The sequence below is a fragment of the Aspergillus heteromorphus genome (assembly GCF_003184545.1).
Source record: "Aspergillus heteromorphus CBS 117.55 chromosome Unknown BO70scaffold_35, whole genome shotgun sequence".
NCBI classification, from domain to species: Eukaryota; Fungi; Ascomycota; class Eurotiomycetes; order Eurotiales; family Aspergillaceae; genus Aspergillus; species Aspergillus heteromorphus.
Window position 1 is genome coordinate 17,380 of NW_020290440.1, and position 16,270 is coordinate 33,649.

The following is a 16,270-nucleotide window of genomic DNA, read 5'->3' on the forward strand; positions in this document are numbered from 1 at the left end:
TACATTCGTCGACAACAATGTCTGGTCTTCCTAGCTGTCTAGCATGATGGCAATAATTCTTTAGAGACGCTCAATGATAACTATAGTATATCGCCCGATGAGTATAGCGTGGCCATGTCCGAATATACAGCCGGCTCTCCTGCACAGGATGAGGGGGAAGCCTGTCCCGACTTCTCATCTTTCCCGCCTATATTTGTCCTCCCGACTCATCTCAGTCTGGAATCTCTACACGAGATAGAAGAGGACCTGGTTAAGAGAAACGCACGTCTGACCTACGACATATCCGAAGCCAGACTGGTACTGGGGAAAATCAGTCAGGAGAAGCGAGCAGCGCTGGAACTGCGCTCCCGCGGTGTCTGGACTGAAACGATCCCCATCCCCATCCCTATCAGTGGACGCGAACCGCCAACGAAGCGGCGGCGTGTCGATGTACCGAAGAAACCAGAGATATCTGCCGGAGAGGCCGAGATTATTGACCTCAGCACGGAAACAGAAGATGAAGAAGATGGAATGATGAGTCGACATGATCCCTCTCGACATCTTAAAACCTCACCTACGACAGTCTCGCAACCGCCAATAGCGTCATCGGACACAATCAGCGTCGTCAAGCTCGAATGGCTGCACCAATGCCTCAAAGCACAAGAGCTCCTCCCCATCAAACCATATACTATATACCAGGCACGCCACATCCCCCGTCCAGCTAACCCGCTGCCAACTGCCACCACCACCACGATCAAATCAACCGACATCATCCAACGCGCAAAGCAAGACGCCGCCCTACAATCACCACCACCAGCGAGACCTCACCACCACCACACCAAGCCAACCACCTCCAAACAACCCCCCTCACAACCCCATCACCCTCCACCCCCCCTACCCCCCCAACCTGGGTAACCAACAACACCATCTACGCCTGCCTCCGCTCGACGCCCCTCCAGCCCCCCTCCCCAAACTCCGCCTTCATCACCCAACTCCTCTCCATCCGCAAAATCCGCGAACTCACACTCGACGAAATCGGAGTCCGCGCCTACAGCACCTCCATCGCCGCCATCGCGGCCTATCCCTACCCTCTCCGCTCAGCCTCCGAAATCCTCACCCTGCCAGGCTGCGACACCAAAACCGCGCACCTATTCCACGAATTCCTGCACTCGCCGACTCGCACCCTCGCCGCCGCCACAGAACTCACCACCAACTCCACACTGCGCACCCTCGCATCCTTCACCAATATCTGGGGCGTGGGCCCGAAAACCGCACACTCGTTCCTGCACACGCATGGGTGGACGACTCTCGACGATTTGGTGGAACATGCGTGGACGCGTCTCTCTCGCGTGCAGCAGATCGGGCTGAAATATTATGATGAGTTTTTGACTGGAATTCCTAGGGGGGAGATTGAGAGGATTGCAGAGGTTGTTGCCCGGCATGCGAACCTTGTTCGTCCTTATTCTGCCTCTCCCTCTCCCTCTCAATCTCAACCTCAAGCTCTACCCCCAACCACATCCCCATCCCCATCCCCCAACACCCAAACCAAAACCCAACCCATCCAATGCGCAATCGTAGGCGGCTACCGTCGCGGAAAGCCACTCTGCAAAGACGTGGACCTAATCCTCACGCACCCATCCGACAGCGTAACCAAGAACCTGATCGAGGATGTGGTCGCGAGCCTAGAGTCCGAGGGCTGGATCACGCACACGCTTGCGCTGAATATGATGAATTCGCGTCGTGATCAGCAGACGTTACCGTACCATGGGGGCAGCGATGCAGGGACCAGAGAGGGGTTCGATACGTTGGATAAGGCGTTGGTTGTGTGGCAAGATCCGGATTTTGATGATCATGAGCTTGACCATGATGAGTCTGGTTGTGGTCATGATCGTAACGACGAGTCGGATGAGGCTGGTTCTGGGGGATATGACGGTGATGATGGTGACAATGATGAGAAGAGGAAGAAGGAGAAGGCGAAGGGAAAGAAAGAGGAAGAGGAGGAAGAAGAAGAAGGAGAAGAAGCGCAGCACCAGAAACGAAAACGCAACCCGAACCCGCACCGGCGGGTAGATATTATTGTTTCGCCGTGGCGGACGGTCGGGTGTGCGGTGCTGGGGTGGACGGGGGACACGACGTTCGAGCGCGATCTTCGGCGGTATGTGAAGAAGACGCGGGGGTGGAAGTTTGATTCGAGTGGGGTGAGGGAGAGGGGGACAGGGGGGAAGGTGGTGGATTTGGAGGGCGCGGGCCAGACGTGGGAGGAGAGGGAGAGGTTGGCCATGGAGGGATTGGGGGTGGGATGGAGGAGGCCGGAGGAGAGGTGTACTCGATGATGATGATGATGCTGCTTGTCATGCTTCTTTTCCTTTGGGTATCTAGTATGTATATAGTATAGTATAGCTTTCTAGGAGGTTGGCATAAGGGTTGAGATTTATGGATGAAAATTACCTACTTATCCGTCATGAGGTCATTAATTAGTAGCACTTATTAATGAACCATCTACCACACCACACCAAAACTCAACAACAAAGACCAAATCGGCATTGGTTCAGTTCACATTGACTCATCGAGAACATATATAAAAGAAAAAAAAAAGCAAGGACCAAGCCAGCCAGCCTCCAAGAAGCAATAAAGAAATGGACTTCATTCCTCGCCAGCAAATGCAAGGCAGGTTCGACCGATGCAAGGACCACGATGAGACAGGGGAGGGGGGAGGGGGGAGGGGGCAGATAAGAATTACAGAGAAGCGAATGAGAGAAGAAGAAGAAAAAGGGAGAGAAAATACACGCAAGATTTCAATTCAGTTCCATTTCAATCCGTCAAGTCAGTCAGTTAGTCAATCAATCATCATTATACCAGAGCCCTGGAACTGGTCATTTCACCGTATCGTCCTCTTCCCCTCGTGGTATCGTAAGCATTCACAACCCTCATCTGTCCGCCCTCGTCGGCCTGACTGAATGCGTAGCCGCGCTGTTTCCGCATGCGCTGGACCTGGCGCACCTTGCGGATCGCCTTCTGGAACTGCTCCATGCGCGGACGGTAGTCCTGTACGTTGTACTTCTGGATCTCCTGCACGTGGTGGTAGTGCTGCGGGTAGTACATGCGCTTGGTGTATTTCCAGGCGTAGTCGCGGAGGAGACAGATGAAGGGGAGAATGATGGCCATCAGGTAGAACGTGGGGTCCCTGAAGACCACGGGGATCGTGCCGTAGTACTCCTGCGAAAAGCCGATCGCCGGTGCCGCGTAACCGTAGGCCGGGAGGAATATCAGCCAGATCATCAGCGACCCCGGGATCGCGATGAACGTGTACTTGGTCCAGATGTTGGATATCAAGGCCGCTTTCCCGAGCACCGTGGCCAAGGCGGCGGTGTACAGCGTCTCCGCCCAGACCCAGTGACCTGATGTTTTACCATCTGCTAGAGGACCGTCCCAGAGGAACAACAGCTCAGAGACAATGTAAAGCACGAGAGAATGGTAGAACCCGTTGAAGACCCACGACCAGAAACTGTGTCGCTTGAAGAACACGCCCTTCTGTCCCAGCTGGTACAGCTGGGGATAGCGGTCCAACAATCGAGCGGAAATGAACTGGTCACAGATACCCATGACGAAGGGAGGAAGCACGGTGAAGAAGACGTTGTAGTAGGAAAGGGTCCACGATTCGTAGATGACTTCACCAGAGAAAGCGTTTTGGAAAGAGTACTTTATGCATTGTTAGCGGGAATATCAATGCCTGAGGCTTCAGGTAAGGACTGACCCAGAACTGTGTCATACAAAGCGCGATATTTTTGTAGAAAGAATACAGAATGACGCGACTGATCCGGTGGTAGTTCCATGCACCATGCACGAGTAGAAGCTTCCGCAGGTAGCGGAATTGAGCAATGGAAACATCCGCAGACCGGGCGGCCTGTAAACCTTCGACACCGCTGATACCGACACCAACGTGGGCGGCCTGGATCATAGACACGTCATTGGCGCCATCTCCAATAGCTAGAAGTAGCGACTTGAGATGGCGTTTGACAAGCTTGACGACGAGGGCTTTTTGAAGTGGAGAAACACGACTATAATTTGTTAGTTGGGCCCTCGAAAAAACGATATGATCACTTACCAGCACACCACGGCCTTGCACGAGACAGCCAGGTCTAAAAACAGCTTTTCCATGTCCTTTTCAAGAGCGAAAGTCAATGATTTACCATCAATTACCAGAGCCAATGCCTCGATTTCACCGGATGTACCCTGACTTTGAACAGCTTGAAGCTTCTTGGCTAAGTTGTCGCGGGTGGCCTCGGCGGTTTCCTCGTTGACAATCAACAGCGTCATGTCTTCAGAGATGAGCTTGCACGACATTCCGATGTTGATGGCGGTTTCTTGTCTGTCACCGGTCAACACCCAGATCTTGATTCCGGCCGTCTGGAGGGTATGAATGGTGTCCGGCACACCATCCTGCAGACGATCCTCAATGGCTGTGGCTCCCAGGAGATAAAAGTCCTTTTCGATAAGCTCCGAGGCCTTGTCGAGCTCGTCAGCACGGTTTCCGCCGACGGTTGTCGCAGCCTTGTCGTAGATCTGGTACCACTGCTGGAACTCATCCTCGGGGACCTCACGCATGGCCAGACAGAGCGTCCGAAGACCTTCCGAAGCGTAGTCTTCCAGGTGCTGCAGGGTTGCCTCGACAGTAGGATTGTCGGGGTTGAGGCGTTCCATAATGACAGTGTCCGCACCTTTGACGTATATACGAATCTTCCCATCAGGGCAGCGAAAAATTGTTGACATCCGCTTTCTTGTAGAATTGAATTCGCAGACTGCCAGCAATTCGTATTCGTAGTCTTGGTCGCCTACGGTGAAGATCACAGAACGAGGTCTCCGGTTAGAGAAGCAATACCCTAAAGACGCAGCACCCTCGACAAGAGCGCCTTCGTCGGGAGACGCGGCTTGGTACTTGATCTTCCCAGGCTCCTTGTCGGACCTTTCCGGAATAACAGTGTGGCACGTGGCAAGAAGCGTGAGGAAGTGATGAATAGCGCCAGCCGATGGGTGGGATTGTAAGTTCTCCCTAAGCTTCTTGAAGTCATGAATGCCTACTTCCGCCCCATCTTCAACTGTAGCGCGCCGGTCCTCAGGAATATCCTCGCCGTATTGAATACCGGCGATTGAGCACTGCTTGAACTCCATCATGTTGCAGGTCAAGGTTCCTGTTTTGTCAGAAAAGATGTACTCAATCTGGCCCAACTCTTCAACTAAGGAGGATGTCCTGCATGTCGCCGGGGTATCTGTCTTATCGTAGTAAATATCAAGATCGGAATTGATCAAGAATGCCTGCGCATACTTGACAATTTCAATCGTCACGAAAAGCGAGATAGGGACAAGGTTCGAATAGAGGACCCAATAGGTGAACAAGTCGAGGACGAACTGTTTGACCGGATGCGTAGTGCCGTAGTCCAGGTACGTGAGCTTACTAGCCTCGGTCTGGCGAATTATCAAGTCACCAACAGAGCTGATGACAGCAAGCGCGATAAGAATGCCAACCAGCATGAGGATCTGGATGTTGACCATTCGCTCCACAGCAGTCCGTTTGATCGGTGTCGCCGTCGCATTCCGCATTAACTTCGTCTCGTGGCCGGTGAAAACAACAATGCCATGAACCCAGGGCGTGTTTCTGAGAGTCGCACCACGAAGGAGAAGCTGGTCCGGTGCCAAAGGCAGTTCTTTTTCACCTCCGCCGGCCTGCATGGTCACAGTCGCCTCATAAGTGTATAGACTGCTGTTTGGCTGCTCGGATCGGACACGTCCGGTTAACCGACTGAGGTCCGCAGGGCTCACCAAATGCGCAGTTTCCGGAATCGCTTGCTTAATCTTCAAGTTCGTTTCTCCGTCCAGGTTGGCAGTTTCGATATAGCACAATCCCTCAGGCTCCGAAGACGCCAGAAGAACCATATCAGCCGGAAACGGTTGCTCCGATTCGACACGCACAATATCTCCGACAGCCACATCAATCCACTTGGTGTCATGGAATCCGGAGCCCTTCAGAACCTGGGTCTTGGAGTTGTTCAATCCCTTATCCGACGCTCTTCGTTTATAATCCTCAACCAATTCCTTGATAGCGGAGACAAACAACACAACCAACAATGGAGCAATGGTAGTATAACGATTCGTCGGGGACACGTTCGGAATCTGCTGAAGGACGGCGGTGAAGAGGAAGAACAGGTTGGCGTATTTGGAGAATTGTTCGTAGAGGAATTTCGGGACGAAGGTGACGACATTGTACTTGGCAGTTGAGACGTGGTTGTCGACGAACTTGTGCACCGCGTTGGCGGGCGGGTTGTTCAGAACGATCATGCGCGGTCCGAGGGTGGATGGATCGACCTTTCTGCGACCAAACCCGAACTTGAAATCCGACTTTTGGGATCGTTTCGGGGGCCCAGTCGCGCCTCCATCCACACTGTCCAACCGCGCAGCTCTCGCTCCCGACTCCGTCAGGGGGAGATCCATCTCCGAGTATTCGGGGGCCATGCCTAGCATGTGCTTGGCTCTGCCCACCAAGCCGCCTCCCAGGCCCAGTATGCTGTTTCGCTCCTTCGCCTGCCGGACGCGGCTGTCGGACTGTATGTGATGGTCATCCTGGTAGTCGAGGTCGTAGTACCCGTGCATTGAGCGGTCATCGTCGAATTCGTCATCGAGCGAGTAGCGGTGGTAGTTGCTCAACCCGGAGGTTTGCGAGTAGGCGCGAGACATATCGGCTCCTGCGTAGGGATCGGTCATGTAGCCCCCGGGCTGAGCCGGGGGATGCGCGGTCGTCGCATGGGCGCCGGAGTGCGGCGGCACCTGTCCGCCGACAAACTGGTCGTAGGAAACCGAGGGACGCGGTTGTTGAGGGGGGTGGTCGGAGTCGTCGATGTCGTACTGTTGCAGTAGATGGTCATCGTTGACGGGAGGGCGTTGCCCCGTGTTGTACATGGGAGCCGACTCATCCAGCAGCAGTTCATCATTGTGGCCAGCGGCTGGATGAAGTCCGGGAGGCCTACCGCTGGCCATGACGCTTGGGGCGGACAAACAGATGCCCCTGGAGCATTGATCGGCCGGGATAGGACGGAGTAGAGGGACACCGAGGACGGTGGAGGAAGAACGCGATCAAAAGATACAAGAAACTGGTCCAGCGACCGAGCGGTGATAGTCAGCAACGGGGAGGTGGGGAGGAGGGCGAAATGGAGGGAGAAATTCTGACTGCCTGGAGGTCGAGAGGTGCTGCGCAAAGGCGTCGAGGCTAATCAGAGTTAGCGTTGGATCACCGCCAGTGGCTGGGGCCAACACGATTCTTTGTCGGACCGATCAGAAGAGAGGTGCGAGGGAACCAGAGGAGAGTGCGGGTTGTTGTTGGGTTGCCCACGAGAAAGGTGGGAACGGTCTGACCCGGTCCATCTGAAACTGTTTCAGAGTAATCTAGGCCACTGCAGTGATCCTGTCAAATGTAATGATGGGGGAGGAGGGAAGGGAAATGGGGGGAAGCTGCTGGGCTGGCAGTTTTGGCAGATGATGGAGAGGATGACCCGTGACGGTATGACTCGTCGCCTGATGAGGTTAGATTTGCCTGTCTGGGTTTGGTGTTGTGATGTATTGACGTAATTACGTTACCCCGTACGACTCGTGCTCGATGGCCTGATTGATGCCTTATTGGTGTCGCGCGGATGCCTCATGAATGCCTGCAGATACCTGAGGCAGGGTACAGGAACAGGTCAGACACAAGCTACACGCTAACTGTCCATACAGAGTAAACTTAAATAGGGAATAGCCAGAAAAATGTGCTCGTAACTTAGGGTATGCTACTATTATCACTTCCATTGTCTTCCACACGGATCCAATACCCACACCAAGAGAGCCGCGAACTGCGCCACGGTTTGTAGGACTGCTTACTCTTTCTCTTTCCTATTTCTAGTAGCCATCATATCCTTCATTCTCCCACGAGCATGGTAAGAGACATTCAGCAAATGACAGTGTAGCCGCATGGTATCCCGAGACGGTACGCATCAGGTTCGATGTTGGCTCCAATCTCTACTCTTACCATTATGCACATCAATATACATCACGTGTGCACATAGTCAACCCATCCTGTTTGAAAGGCTCAATTAAATGGCTCTGAAACTGGAATTTGTCAGTGGGGCTGGCTATCCAAGACCTCCTGCCCAAATGTCTTGCCAGTCTCACAAGGCAAAAGCCCAAAGTTGGATCGCCCCGTCAGCTGACAAGACTGAGTATGGCCAGTATTCCAGGACAGTTGTATGGACCAAACTGTATGTACCAGCAGCTGGCAGCCACTAGAAATGTCCTCAATAGTTAAAGTCAGTTATCCACTGAGACGGGATGAAGGGAGCTCCAAGCGTGCGCATCTGTCTCTCCTCTTGGCTCGGAATAATTCTCCGGAAACCTTCTCTGGACCAATTAACCACGAAGAAGTGGTCTCCGGAAATGTAAACTTTGTCAACATGTAACCCTTTTTTCCGGGGTAACGCCAGCCCCATCAATGTAGCTGGTAAGGCAAAAGGGGTCTCCGTGATAACCGGGTCTGATCTTCCATTTATGTAGCCTTCGTTCCACGCGTCATAGCCTTATCTTGAACCTTTGTAACATTTCCTGCCTGAATACAAAACCTCCGAGCTTTACGGAGTAGAGCTTCTTGATCTCCAACCGGTGTTGTATATATATTACCTCCGCTAGGCACGGGCCAGACATTGTGGAAACGCCTTCGTTTGGACGAAACGGGGAAGAGACGGACCCGGTCGGAGAGCGATTGATAGGTGCCACAGTCAGAGATAAGGCCGGTGTAAGTTGCAAATACATTCCAAGCCACTCTGTAAACAACCTGGACATTGAGAACTGTGTTAGTTCCAAGTATGCCAATTCCGTTGGGGTAGAACATAAGAGATGCGCAGAGGTGTTTTTCGACAGGGAAATCCGTTCAGAAGATGTTGTGGTGGCGAAGAACCCCCAATCTTGTGGTAAATGCCGCTAGATCCAATTCATGACTAGCATGGGTTGTTTCTGGCAAGATAAATGACAACGGAACTCGCATTTGTGTGGGAATAGTCTCATGAGGCGCCTGAGCCCCCCCAAAAGATAAACACGAACCCATGATAGTGCAGATGTTGGGGCGTTTCAGGATGTAAGAGACAGCCTTTTCTCCCACAGCTCCGTTAGTTGGCACATCCTCGGTTGACAACCAGTTCTGCCATCGGCAGATGTGACAGTTAGCCCTCCAGCTGTGTTCCCCACTTTGGAAACAACAGAAGGTGTCACCGGAATTTTGGAGAAAAGGCGAAAGGAAGGGACCGGCTTCGGGAGTTTCGCTGAAACAGCATCGTGGCCGGACTGGACGGTGAACGGTGAGCCGTCATCTCCACCAACTCCTGACTACTGCTGTTCGCTTGTTTGCATGGCGCGATTCCAGTGGCTGGTTGAACGACTGATCCACCGGCGGATCCTCTAGGAAGTTTAGGAAGGGAACTCCCGCCCGGGGTGGATCTTGAGGTCGGAGCCGATTCGAAGGACCGGATGAACGAGGAAGACAGGTGGGCGCTGGCTTTCATTCTAGTCAAGGCGCTTGCAGGGTTGGAAATCCGTGAGCCTGGCCGATCGATACAAAACCCGTGCGATCCAGGGCAAAAGGCGCATCCGGCTGAAAGAGGCCCGCCAAATTAAAATCGTGAGATCAGCCGGTCAAATAAATATGAACTGTCCAGTCCTTATTTCCACTCCACGGAACTAGAGACCCATCGATCTCAAGTGCAGAGGGCAAGAGGTAATTGCCTGGTGTGGACCTCGTGTTGCATTCGCGTCGGTGCGATGGCGATAGATAACTTGCAGCAATTGACCTACGTGATCATTTCTGTCGCGTTTGCAATCGGTACCTCCTCGATAATTCTCCGTCTGTACTCTCGATGGCGCCTGGAGTTCTTCGGTCGGGACGAGTTGGTTGCCGTCTTTCTGTTGGTGAGTGTCCACATGAGATGAGACTTTTCTTTGTTCACCAGAAACTGACATATGATTCTTGTCTGTTGGCTGTTAGTGTATCAATGGAATGCAACAAGCAATTTTATACACCCTGCTTCATTATGGCAGTGGAGTGTAAGTGATTTACCAATGCCACAATTGCTGAGATTGGAGCCTAAACCGGATTCCAAATTAGACATCTTCGTGAGCTATCCACATATCAGTGGGAAAATATCATCAAGGTACGGAATTCTTGACCTAGCTCACCGGATCCTCGACTGAAGGGAAGGAAAACAGTGGTTCTTCATCGAGGATGTCATCTATATGTTCGTCCACTGGACCCTCAAGCAGGCCATCCTCGTGTCCTATCTCCGGCTTTCTCCACAGAGGTCTTTCCGAAACACGGTTTACGGCGCCATGATTTTGAATGCCCTATTCACCATCGCCAATTGGCTACTCGCCTTTCTGCAGTGCAGGCCGCTAGAGGCTATCTTTTATCCGGGCGAATATCCAAACGCGAAATGCATCGGAACTTATGTCGTTCTGATGGTTCCAACCGGACTGGTACGAGAGACCGACCAAAAGAATCCCTGGGAAAGCCGAGACTGATCAATTATTGAACAATGCAGAATGTCATCATGGACATCATTCTCATGATTCTACCGATCCCGACCGTTATGAAGCTCCAAACGAATGCCAAGCGTCACGCCACTCTCGGAGCCATCTGCTTCGGCGGCCTGTCGCTAGTAACGCTGTTATGTCGCTTTTATGTCCAGAAACAAATTGTCACGAGTTCGGATACCACATGGGTAATGGGTCGAATGGTCATTGTGACCGCGATAGAGATCGAGATTGGCATGGTGGTGGCGAATCTTCCCGCATTGGGGACTCTCGTCCCCAACCTCACAAACAGCTTCCACGATTCTCACAAGCTGCCAGATTCGAGCAAACCCCGCTCGGACGGGGCCCAAAACCGGAAGAATGGTGGTTCGCGCATCTCACGGGCCGAACCGCCGAGTCTCGAGGAACTTGGCGCGACTCTGACAGGGTCGGAAGAAAAACTTCTCGGAATGGGAAGCGGGAAGGTCAATATCACAGTCACAACGAATGTGGATGTTGCGTCGATGCGGGTGCCGTCCGGGGTGGATGAGTATGTGGTGGACATTGGCTTTCCACCGAATAGGAATACCAATACCAGGAATCACATTGAGGCGATGATATGATGCCATTTCAGGTACATCGATCATTTTGATGAATTACGCAAACCATCGGATGATTAGATTCTGTGCGAGGTTCGCCTGAAGGTGTCATTGAGCTCGTGACCTTGGCTCGTCAGCTGCTGTTTCCAATGACCCGATTGGCCTGCGCCTTCTCTATAACGGTCGCCATTGTTAATATTTATGGCTACGACAGATCTTCTAAGTATAATCGCTTGCGAGCCATTTAATATCAGAAAGAATTAATGGATATTTTATCTTAGCGATCTAATCAAGTCACTTAATTTTGCTGGTCTCATCTACCTAAGTAAGCATGCCTGTTGAAAGATTTCGAGGACCCCAGAAGATCACTGGTATATTTGGGTTGCTTATAGGGTGTATGATATGTAATATTATATGAAGACGTAATCTGAATGCCAGGTAGTAGCTAGTATTCCGAAAGTAAAGCCTGAATCCCTATCAAGCCCCCTCAGGTGAGACCCAGCTTGGGAGTTCTCCTTTCCCGCAGTGGTCATAAATCAGACTTTGACATGCCGTGCAGCGGATCGATATCAAACCAGTTTTCCAGTGATAGGATCGATCTTCTGCCGTCCTCTAAAATCCACCTTCAAGGTCTTGGAGCCATTTCTAACCATAACCTGCAGCCATTTCAGGGCACCTCGCTTTACGATATATCCCGTTAAAGACAGCACTAAAAATGGATAGAACAAGATGAACTCACCAAACCCGCAGAATAACTAAATATGCCCGGTAGGAAGATATTCCGGCTCAATCCACTAGCAAGGGCATCCACGATCGCATCCACAACAGTGTCAACGTGCAACAGAGGCATCGGGAAATGGGATTGGTTCGTCTCTCCCTTAAACAGCGGTGCTTTGGTGAAGCTTAGGATGGCAAGGGAGGTGCGCACTTTGGGTGCATTGTAGGATTCCTTGTTTGTCGGGCATGGTTGACAGGCGTGTTGGGAGGTCGTGGCTGGTTGATCAAGGAAAGCAAGTTATGAAACGGGTTTAACGGCACCCATGATTATGAGTGGTATGACAGGTGTTTCTCCCGTAAGTTGTGAATGATTCAAAGCCGGGATTCATGTCGGGAATGTTCCGGGGCGGCCTGAGCGGCTTGGGATCATCCCGACTTCTCCATACAGAATGTGATGGAGCAACAAAAGGGGGGTGGGTATCATGATGTGAATTTGAAAAATAGAGAGCGGAGAGTGAATCCACGAGGGTTATAATCTTTTCAGTGTATAACTACCTTCTCGGTCTACAAGGAACATGCTAATTAGTTAGGTGCGAAGAAATGTACACCTCCGAGAAGACCCGACCACAAACCCTAGCACTGAGCTTAATCTTGCTCGGAAAAGCGGCATGACCTCTACGCAGTTTGGTTCCTGAAGAGATTCGGCATTCAACTAAACGTAATAGGGACCGGATAACTCGGCAGTTGTATGAACTTAAGAACCTGCCTCCTCCACTCCCATCAGACCATTTCAGTCAAGGAATATCCCACCACTGTCCAGGTCCAAACCCAAGATGTCTAAGATCGATACACACCACCACTTTGTCCCGCAATTCTATGCCCAAGGTTAGAACCCAACCGGTGACTCTACACTCCATCTGATGCCATATACTAACCCAACCCAACCAGCGGTCGAAGATGCCGGCGGCGACCCATCGGGGTGGCCAACTCCGCGCTGGACACCGGAAGCCTCTCTAACATCAATGGACAAGAACGGGACCAAGAAAGCCATTCTGTCGCTCACAGCCCCAGGCGCAGTGATCGCCCCGGATGCATCCAAGCAACGGGCGCTGGCACGTCAAGCCAACGAATACGCCGCCAGCCTGCGCGACACCAACCCCGAGCGATTCGGGTTCTTCGCGGCCTTACCCTGCCTCCTGGACACCGCAGGAACACTCGCAGAAATCCAGCACAGCCTGGACGTTCTCCACGCAGAAGGAGTCACCCTGTTCACGCGATACGGACCCGGAAACCAGTATCTGGGACATCCGGCCTTCAAGCCGATCTGGGAGGAGCTCAACGCCCGGAAAGCGGTGGTGTTCATCCACCCTACTCATCCGGCGGACACGAACCGCGTCAACCCCCAGCTGCCCCAGCCGGCGATCGATTATCCGCATGAAACGACCCGTACGGCTGTCGATTTGCTCACGACGGGTACGAAGCGGGCGTATCCGGATTGCAAGGTCATTCTTTCGCATGCCGGGGGAACGCTTCCGTACTTGATCTCTCGTCTTACCACGACTACTAAGTCCCCCGAGGCGACGTATAAGCCCTACACGACTAGTCCGGAAGAGATGGTAGAGGACTTTAAGTCGTTCTATTTCGACTTGGCTCTTTCGAGCTCACCGGCGGTTTTGGCTTTGCTTTTGAGTCTTGTCCCGTACGAGCATATATTATACGGTAGGGAATGGGGACTCGTGGAACTGGTTGAATGATTCCCGCTGACAGGAATTCTGCAGGATCTGATTTTCCGTACGCTCATAACGATAAGATTGCGGGGTTTAGGGAGGCGCTGGATGAATACCCGTTGTCCGAGGAATTGAGGAAGAAGATCTATTCCGGGAATGCTAAGGCTTTGTTTTCATCTAACTAAGATGGTTGGATCATGGGGATGAGTGCAAGGAATAAGTTAGTTGCGAAACCTCTTGAGTGTTCCAATAAGGCCCATGGTAGAACATTAAACAGACACAAAAGGTATATTGGAAATGGAAAGCATGCCATAATTTAAGGAAGAAGTGCGTGTATATGAATCGTCAACATGATTGCAGATACGGTGAAAAGAGACAAAAACTCATAGTAAACTGATGGCAATCTAGGCAATATCCATATAGCACAAATTGAGATGTAAATCTTCTCATCATAACTCTAATAGCCTTCAAAGACCGCCCAACTGCAGACTTCCCGCGTAGTTGAAGGTATACAGCACCCAGCTACCCAGAATACCAAACAGAAGAACGACAAAGACTCGTGACCATGGGATAAACGGCTTGATCGGCTTCTTTTTCTTCAATCCACAACCATCAACAGTGAGTAACTCAATTTCACACTGGAGACAGAATCAAAGCAAACTGACCTTAATGTTCCAGTCCGACCAAGTAGGGAACAGACTGCGCCACCAGTAGTGGCCCTGGGTCCATGGATAGGCTATAGAGTTCCACCTTCGATCGTTCAAATACCACTTGACAACTTGTTAAGAACGGCCTGTGTCGAATTTTGCTATTCTGCAGGATAGATAAAGGCACTTACCGATACACAACCTGCGTTCCACACCCGCTTGCTCAGGGCATCTTGAACCCAGTAGATATAGTCACGCTCCGCATCCTGCTTGACCTCCACGGCAGAGGCCTTCCCTTCCAACACGGGCTTCAAAATACGGAGCGCATAGTTCACAGAGCTGTTATATGGCCTCGAGTTAGCAATCAATCAACTGATTTTGTTTGAATAATTGCTTGAGCGGTGATAAACCGAAAAGGGAACACGTACTTCTCCGCTGCTATCAGGGCAGACGTATGTCCCGTCGCTGCGTTCGGACCAAGTAGCATAAAGAAATTGGGAAACCCATTCATGACGGAGCAATTGTACGCCGATGGACCCCCGAATTCAGACCAGTGATCGTTGAGGCTTTTCCCATCGCGACCCACAACATCCATGTTGGGTAGGAACTTGCTGGTCTGGAAGCCGGTTGCAAGGACAATTGCATCGGCGGGAATGATACCTCTGTTTGTTTGGATTCCTTCTTTAACGATCTTCTCGATCTTAGAGTCCGTCAGGACAACGTTGTCGTTGTTCAACGACTGGAGATAGCAGCAGTCGAAGATTCGTCTCTTGGAGAAGGTGTAAGCCAATAATATAGTATATCCTCAGAAGCTGGAGGAGTTCAGACCTTGCAGCCAACTTCAAAGTCCGGAATAAGGATATCATGATACTTTGCCGGGGCAGTGGCACGCATATAACTCTCGACTTTCTTCCTCCATTGCTCTCGGAGTCTTGCTGCAGCCTTCGTCATGGGAAACAACCGGATGCTATTTTCAGCGACCAGGAAGATTTGAAATCGATGTAGTTTCAGTGCAAAAGGGATGTGGCGGAAGACCCATTGGAGAAACGGTCCGTAGGTGAAATTGGAAGTTGGGAAGACCCAGTGTTGGGATCGGATGATCTGAGTCAGGGACTTCACTTTCTTTGCTAGAGCGGGCACAATTTGAGTAGCAGTACCTGTTGGATAAAATGAAGTAAGCATAAACAAACTAATTTGCAACTGATCAAACTAACACACTAGCGAGGGAAATGGTGACTGGACTTACATCCATTTCCGACGACAACAACATTCTTTCCCTCTAGATCAACATCATGATTCCACCTCGCTGAGTGAAAAATTGCTCCTTGAAAGCCCTCAGCCCCGGGTATATCGCAAGGACGAGGCTCGACGAGCAGGCCAGTCGCCGTGAAAAGAACTTGGCATTCATGGGTGAACGTCCGCCCGGTTTGGAGATCGCGTAGGTAAATGAGCCATCGGTCGGCATCATCCCGCCAAACACTCCCGATGACCTCTGTTGAGAAGGTCATCTTGTGTTGAAGGCGATACTTCTCCAAGACATGGTCGTGGTACTGTTTGATTTCCTCCTTTGAGGGCATGAGCTTGGTCCAGTTGGGGTTGGGCTCGAAGGAGTAGCTGTAAAGCACGCTGGGAACATCACAACCGGCGCCTAAACGGAAGAAATTGAGTACTTATTCAGTGTTAGATGAAAAGAGACCAACTTACCAGGATAAGAGTTGATGTACCATGTTCCACCGCTGGTGGGGTGTCGGTCAAAAAAGTGGATATCCTCAAACCCATACCACCGTTGGAGGGTTGCGCCCAGAGCCACAGCTGAGAAACCAGCACCAATACAGGCAATCTGGCTGTATGATGGTATATCAGAAGACGAGAGTTTCTGGGTCATCATGTCAAGAATCAAGTTGTGCACTCCCTATGTAATGTTTGGAGAGGCTGGTCTGCTGGCGGGCTTATAGGTGGAGAGGCCATGGTTCAGCGTCCCGTCCCCGTCCCTGATAATACGGCAGAAAGTTTTGATTTCGCT

At 51.5% G+C, this 16,270-nt stretch overlaps 6 protein-coding genes across 6 annotated transcripts; 3 read left to right on the top strand and 3 right to left on the bottom strand.

Annotated features, from left to right (window-relative positions):
• Positions 1-114: 114 nt before the first annotated feature.
• BO70DRAFT_400225 (terminal deoxynucleotidyl transferase) lies at positions 115-2,312 on the top strand (the record flags this gene model as incomplete). Its single annotated transcript, XM_025546906.1, has 2 exons — positions 115-694; positions 823-2,312. The coding sequence occupies 2 exons, from the start codon at positions 115-117 to the stop codon at positions 2,310-2,312; spliced, it is 2,070 nt and encodes a 689-aa protein (XP_025395305.1).
• Positions 2,313-2,656: 344 nt separating this feature from the next.
• Positions 2,657-7,427, bottom strand: BO70DRAFT_432651 (aminophospholipid-translocating P4-type ATPase DRS2). The gene is made up of 3 exons (XM_025548342.1): positions 4,085-7,427; positions 3,734-4,037; positions 2,657-3,678 (listed from the first exon to the last, which is right to left on the bottom strand). Exons 1-3 carry the CDS (start codon positions 7,006-7,008, stop codon positions 2,830-2,832), a joined length of 4,077 nt encoding a protein of 1,358 aa, XP_025395306.1. The 5' UTR covers positions 7,009-7,427; the 3' UTR covers positions 2,657-2,829.
• A 1,075-nt stretch (positions 7,428-8,502) lies between these two features.
• Positions 8,503-9,074, bottom strand: BO70DRAFT_150964 (uncharacterized protein). Its single transcript, XM_025538208.1, has one exon. It carries the CDS (start codon positions 8,885-8,887, stop codon positions 8,546-8,548), a length of 342 nt encoding a protein of 113 aa, XP_025395307.1. The 5' UTR covers positions 8,888-9,074; the 3' UTR covers positions 8,503-8,545.
• Positions 9,075-9,810: 736 nt separating this feature from the next.
• BO70DRAFT_400227 (uncharacterized protein) lies at positions 9,811-11,237 on the top strand (the record flags this gene model as incomplete). Its single annotated transcript, XM_025546907.1, has 6 exons — positions 9,811-9,957; positions 10,034-10,092; positions 10,154-10,199; positions 10,255-10,521; positions 10,587-11,107; positions 11,192-11,237. 6 exons carry the CDS (start codon positions 9,811-9,813, stop codon positions 11,235-11,237), a joined length of 1,086 nt encoding a protein of 361 aa, XP_025395308.1.
• Positions 11,238-12,487: 1,250 nt separating this feature from the next.
• Positions 12,488-13,799, top strand: BO70DRAFT_365981 (amidohydrolase family protein). The gene is made up of 2 exons (XM_025544209.1): positions 12,488-12,758; positions 12,822-13,799. Exons 1-2 carry the CDS (start codon positions 12,707-12,709, stop codon positions 13,625-13,627), a joined length of 858 nt encoding a protein of 285 aa, XP_025395309.1. The 5' UTR covers positions 12,488-12,706; the 3' UTR covers positions 13,628-13,799.
• Positions 13,800-14,250: 451 nt separating this feature from the next.
• On the bottom strand, positions 14,251-16,132 carry BO70DRAFT_374287 (flavin-containing monooxygenase; the record flags this gene model as incomplete). Its single annotated transcript, XM_025544960.1, has 6 exons — positions 14,251-14,370; positions 14,439-14,586; positions 14,676-15,016; positions 15,076-15,404; positions 15,494-15,895; positions 15,952-16,132. 6 exons carry the CDS (start codon positions 16,130-16,132, stop codon positions 14,251-14,253), a joined length of 1,521 nt encoding a protein of 506 aa, XP_025395310.1.
• Between the last annotated feature and the right edge of the window lie 138 nt (positions 16,133-16,270).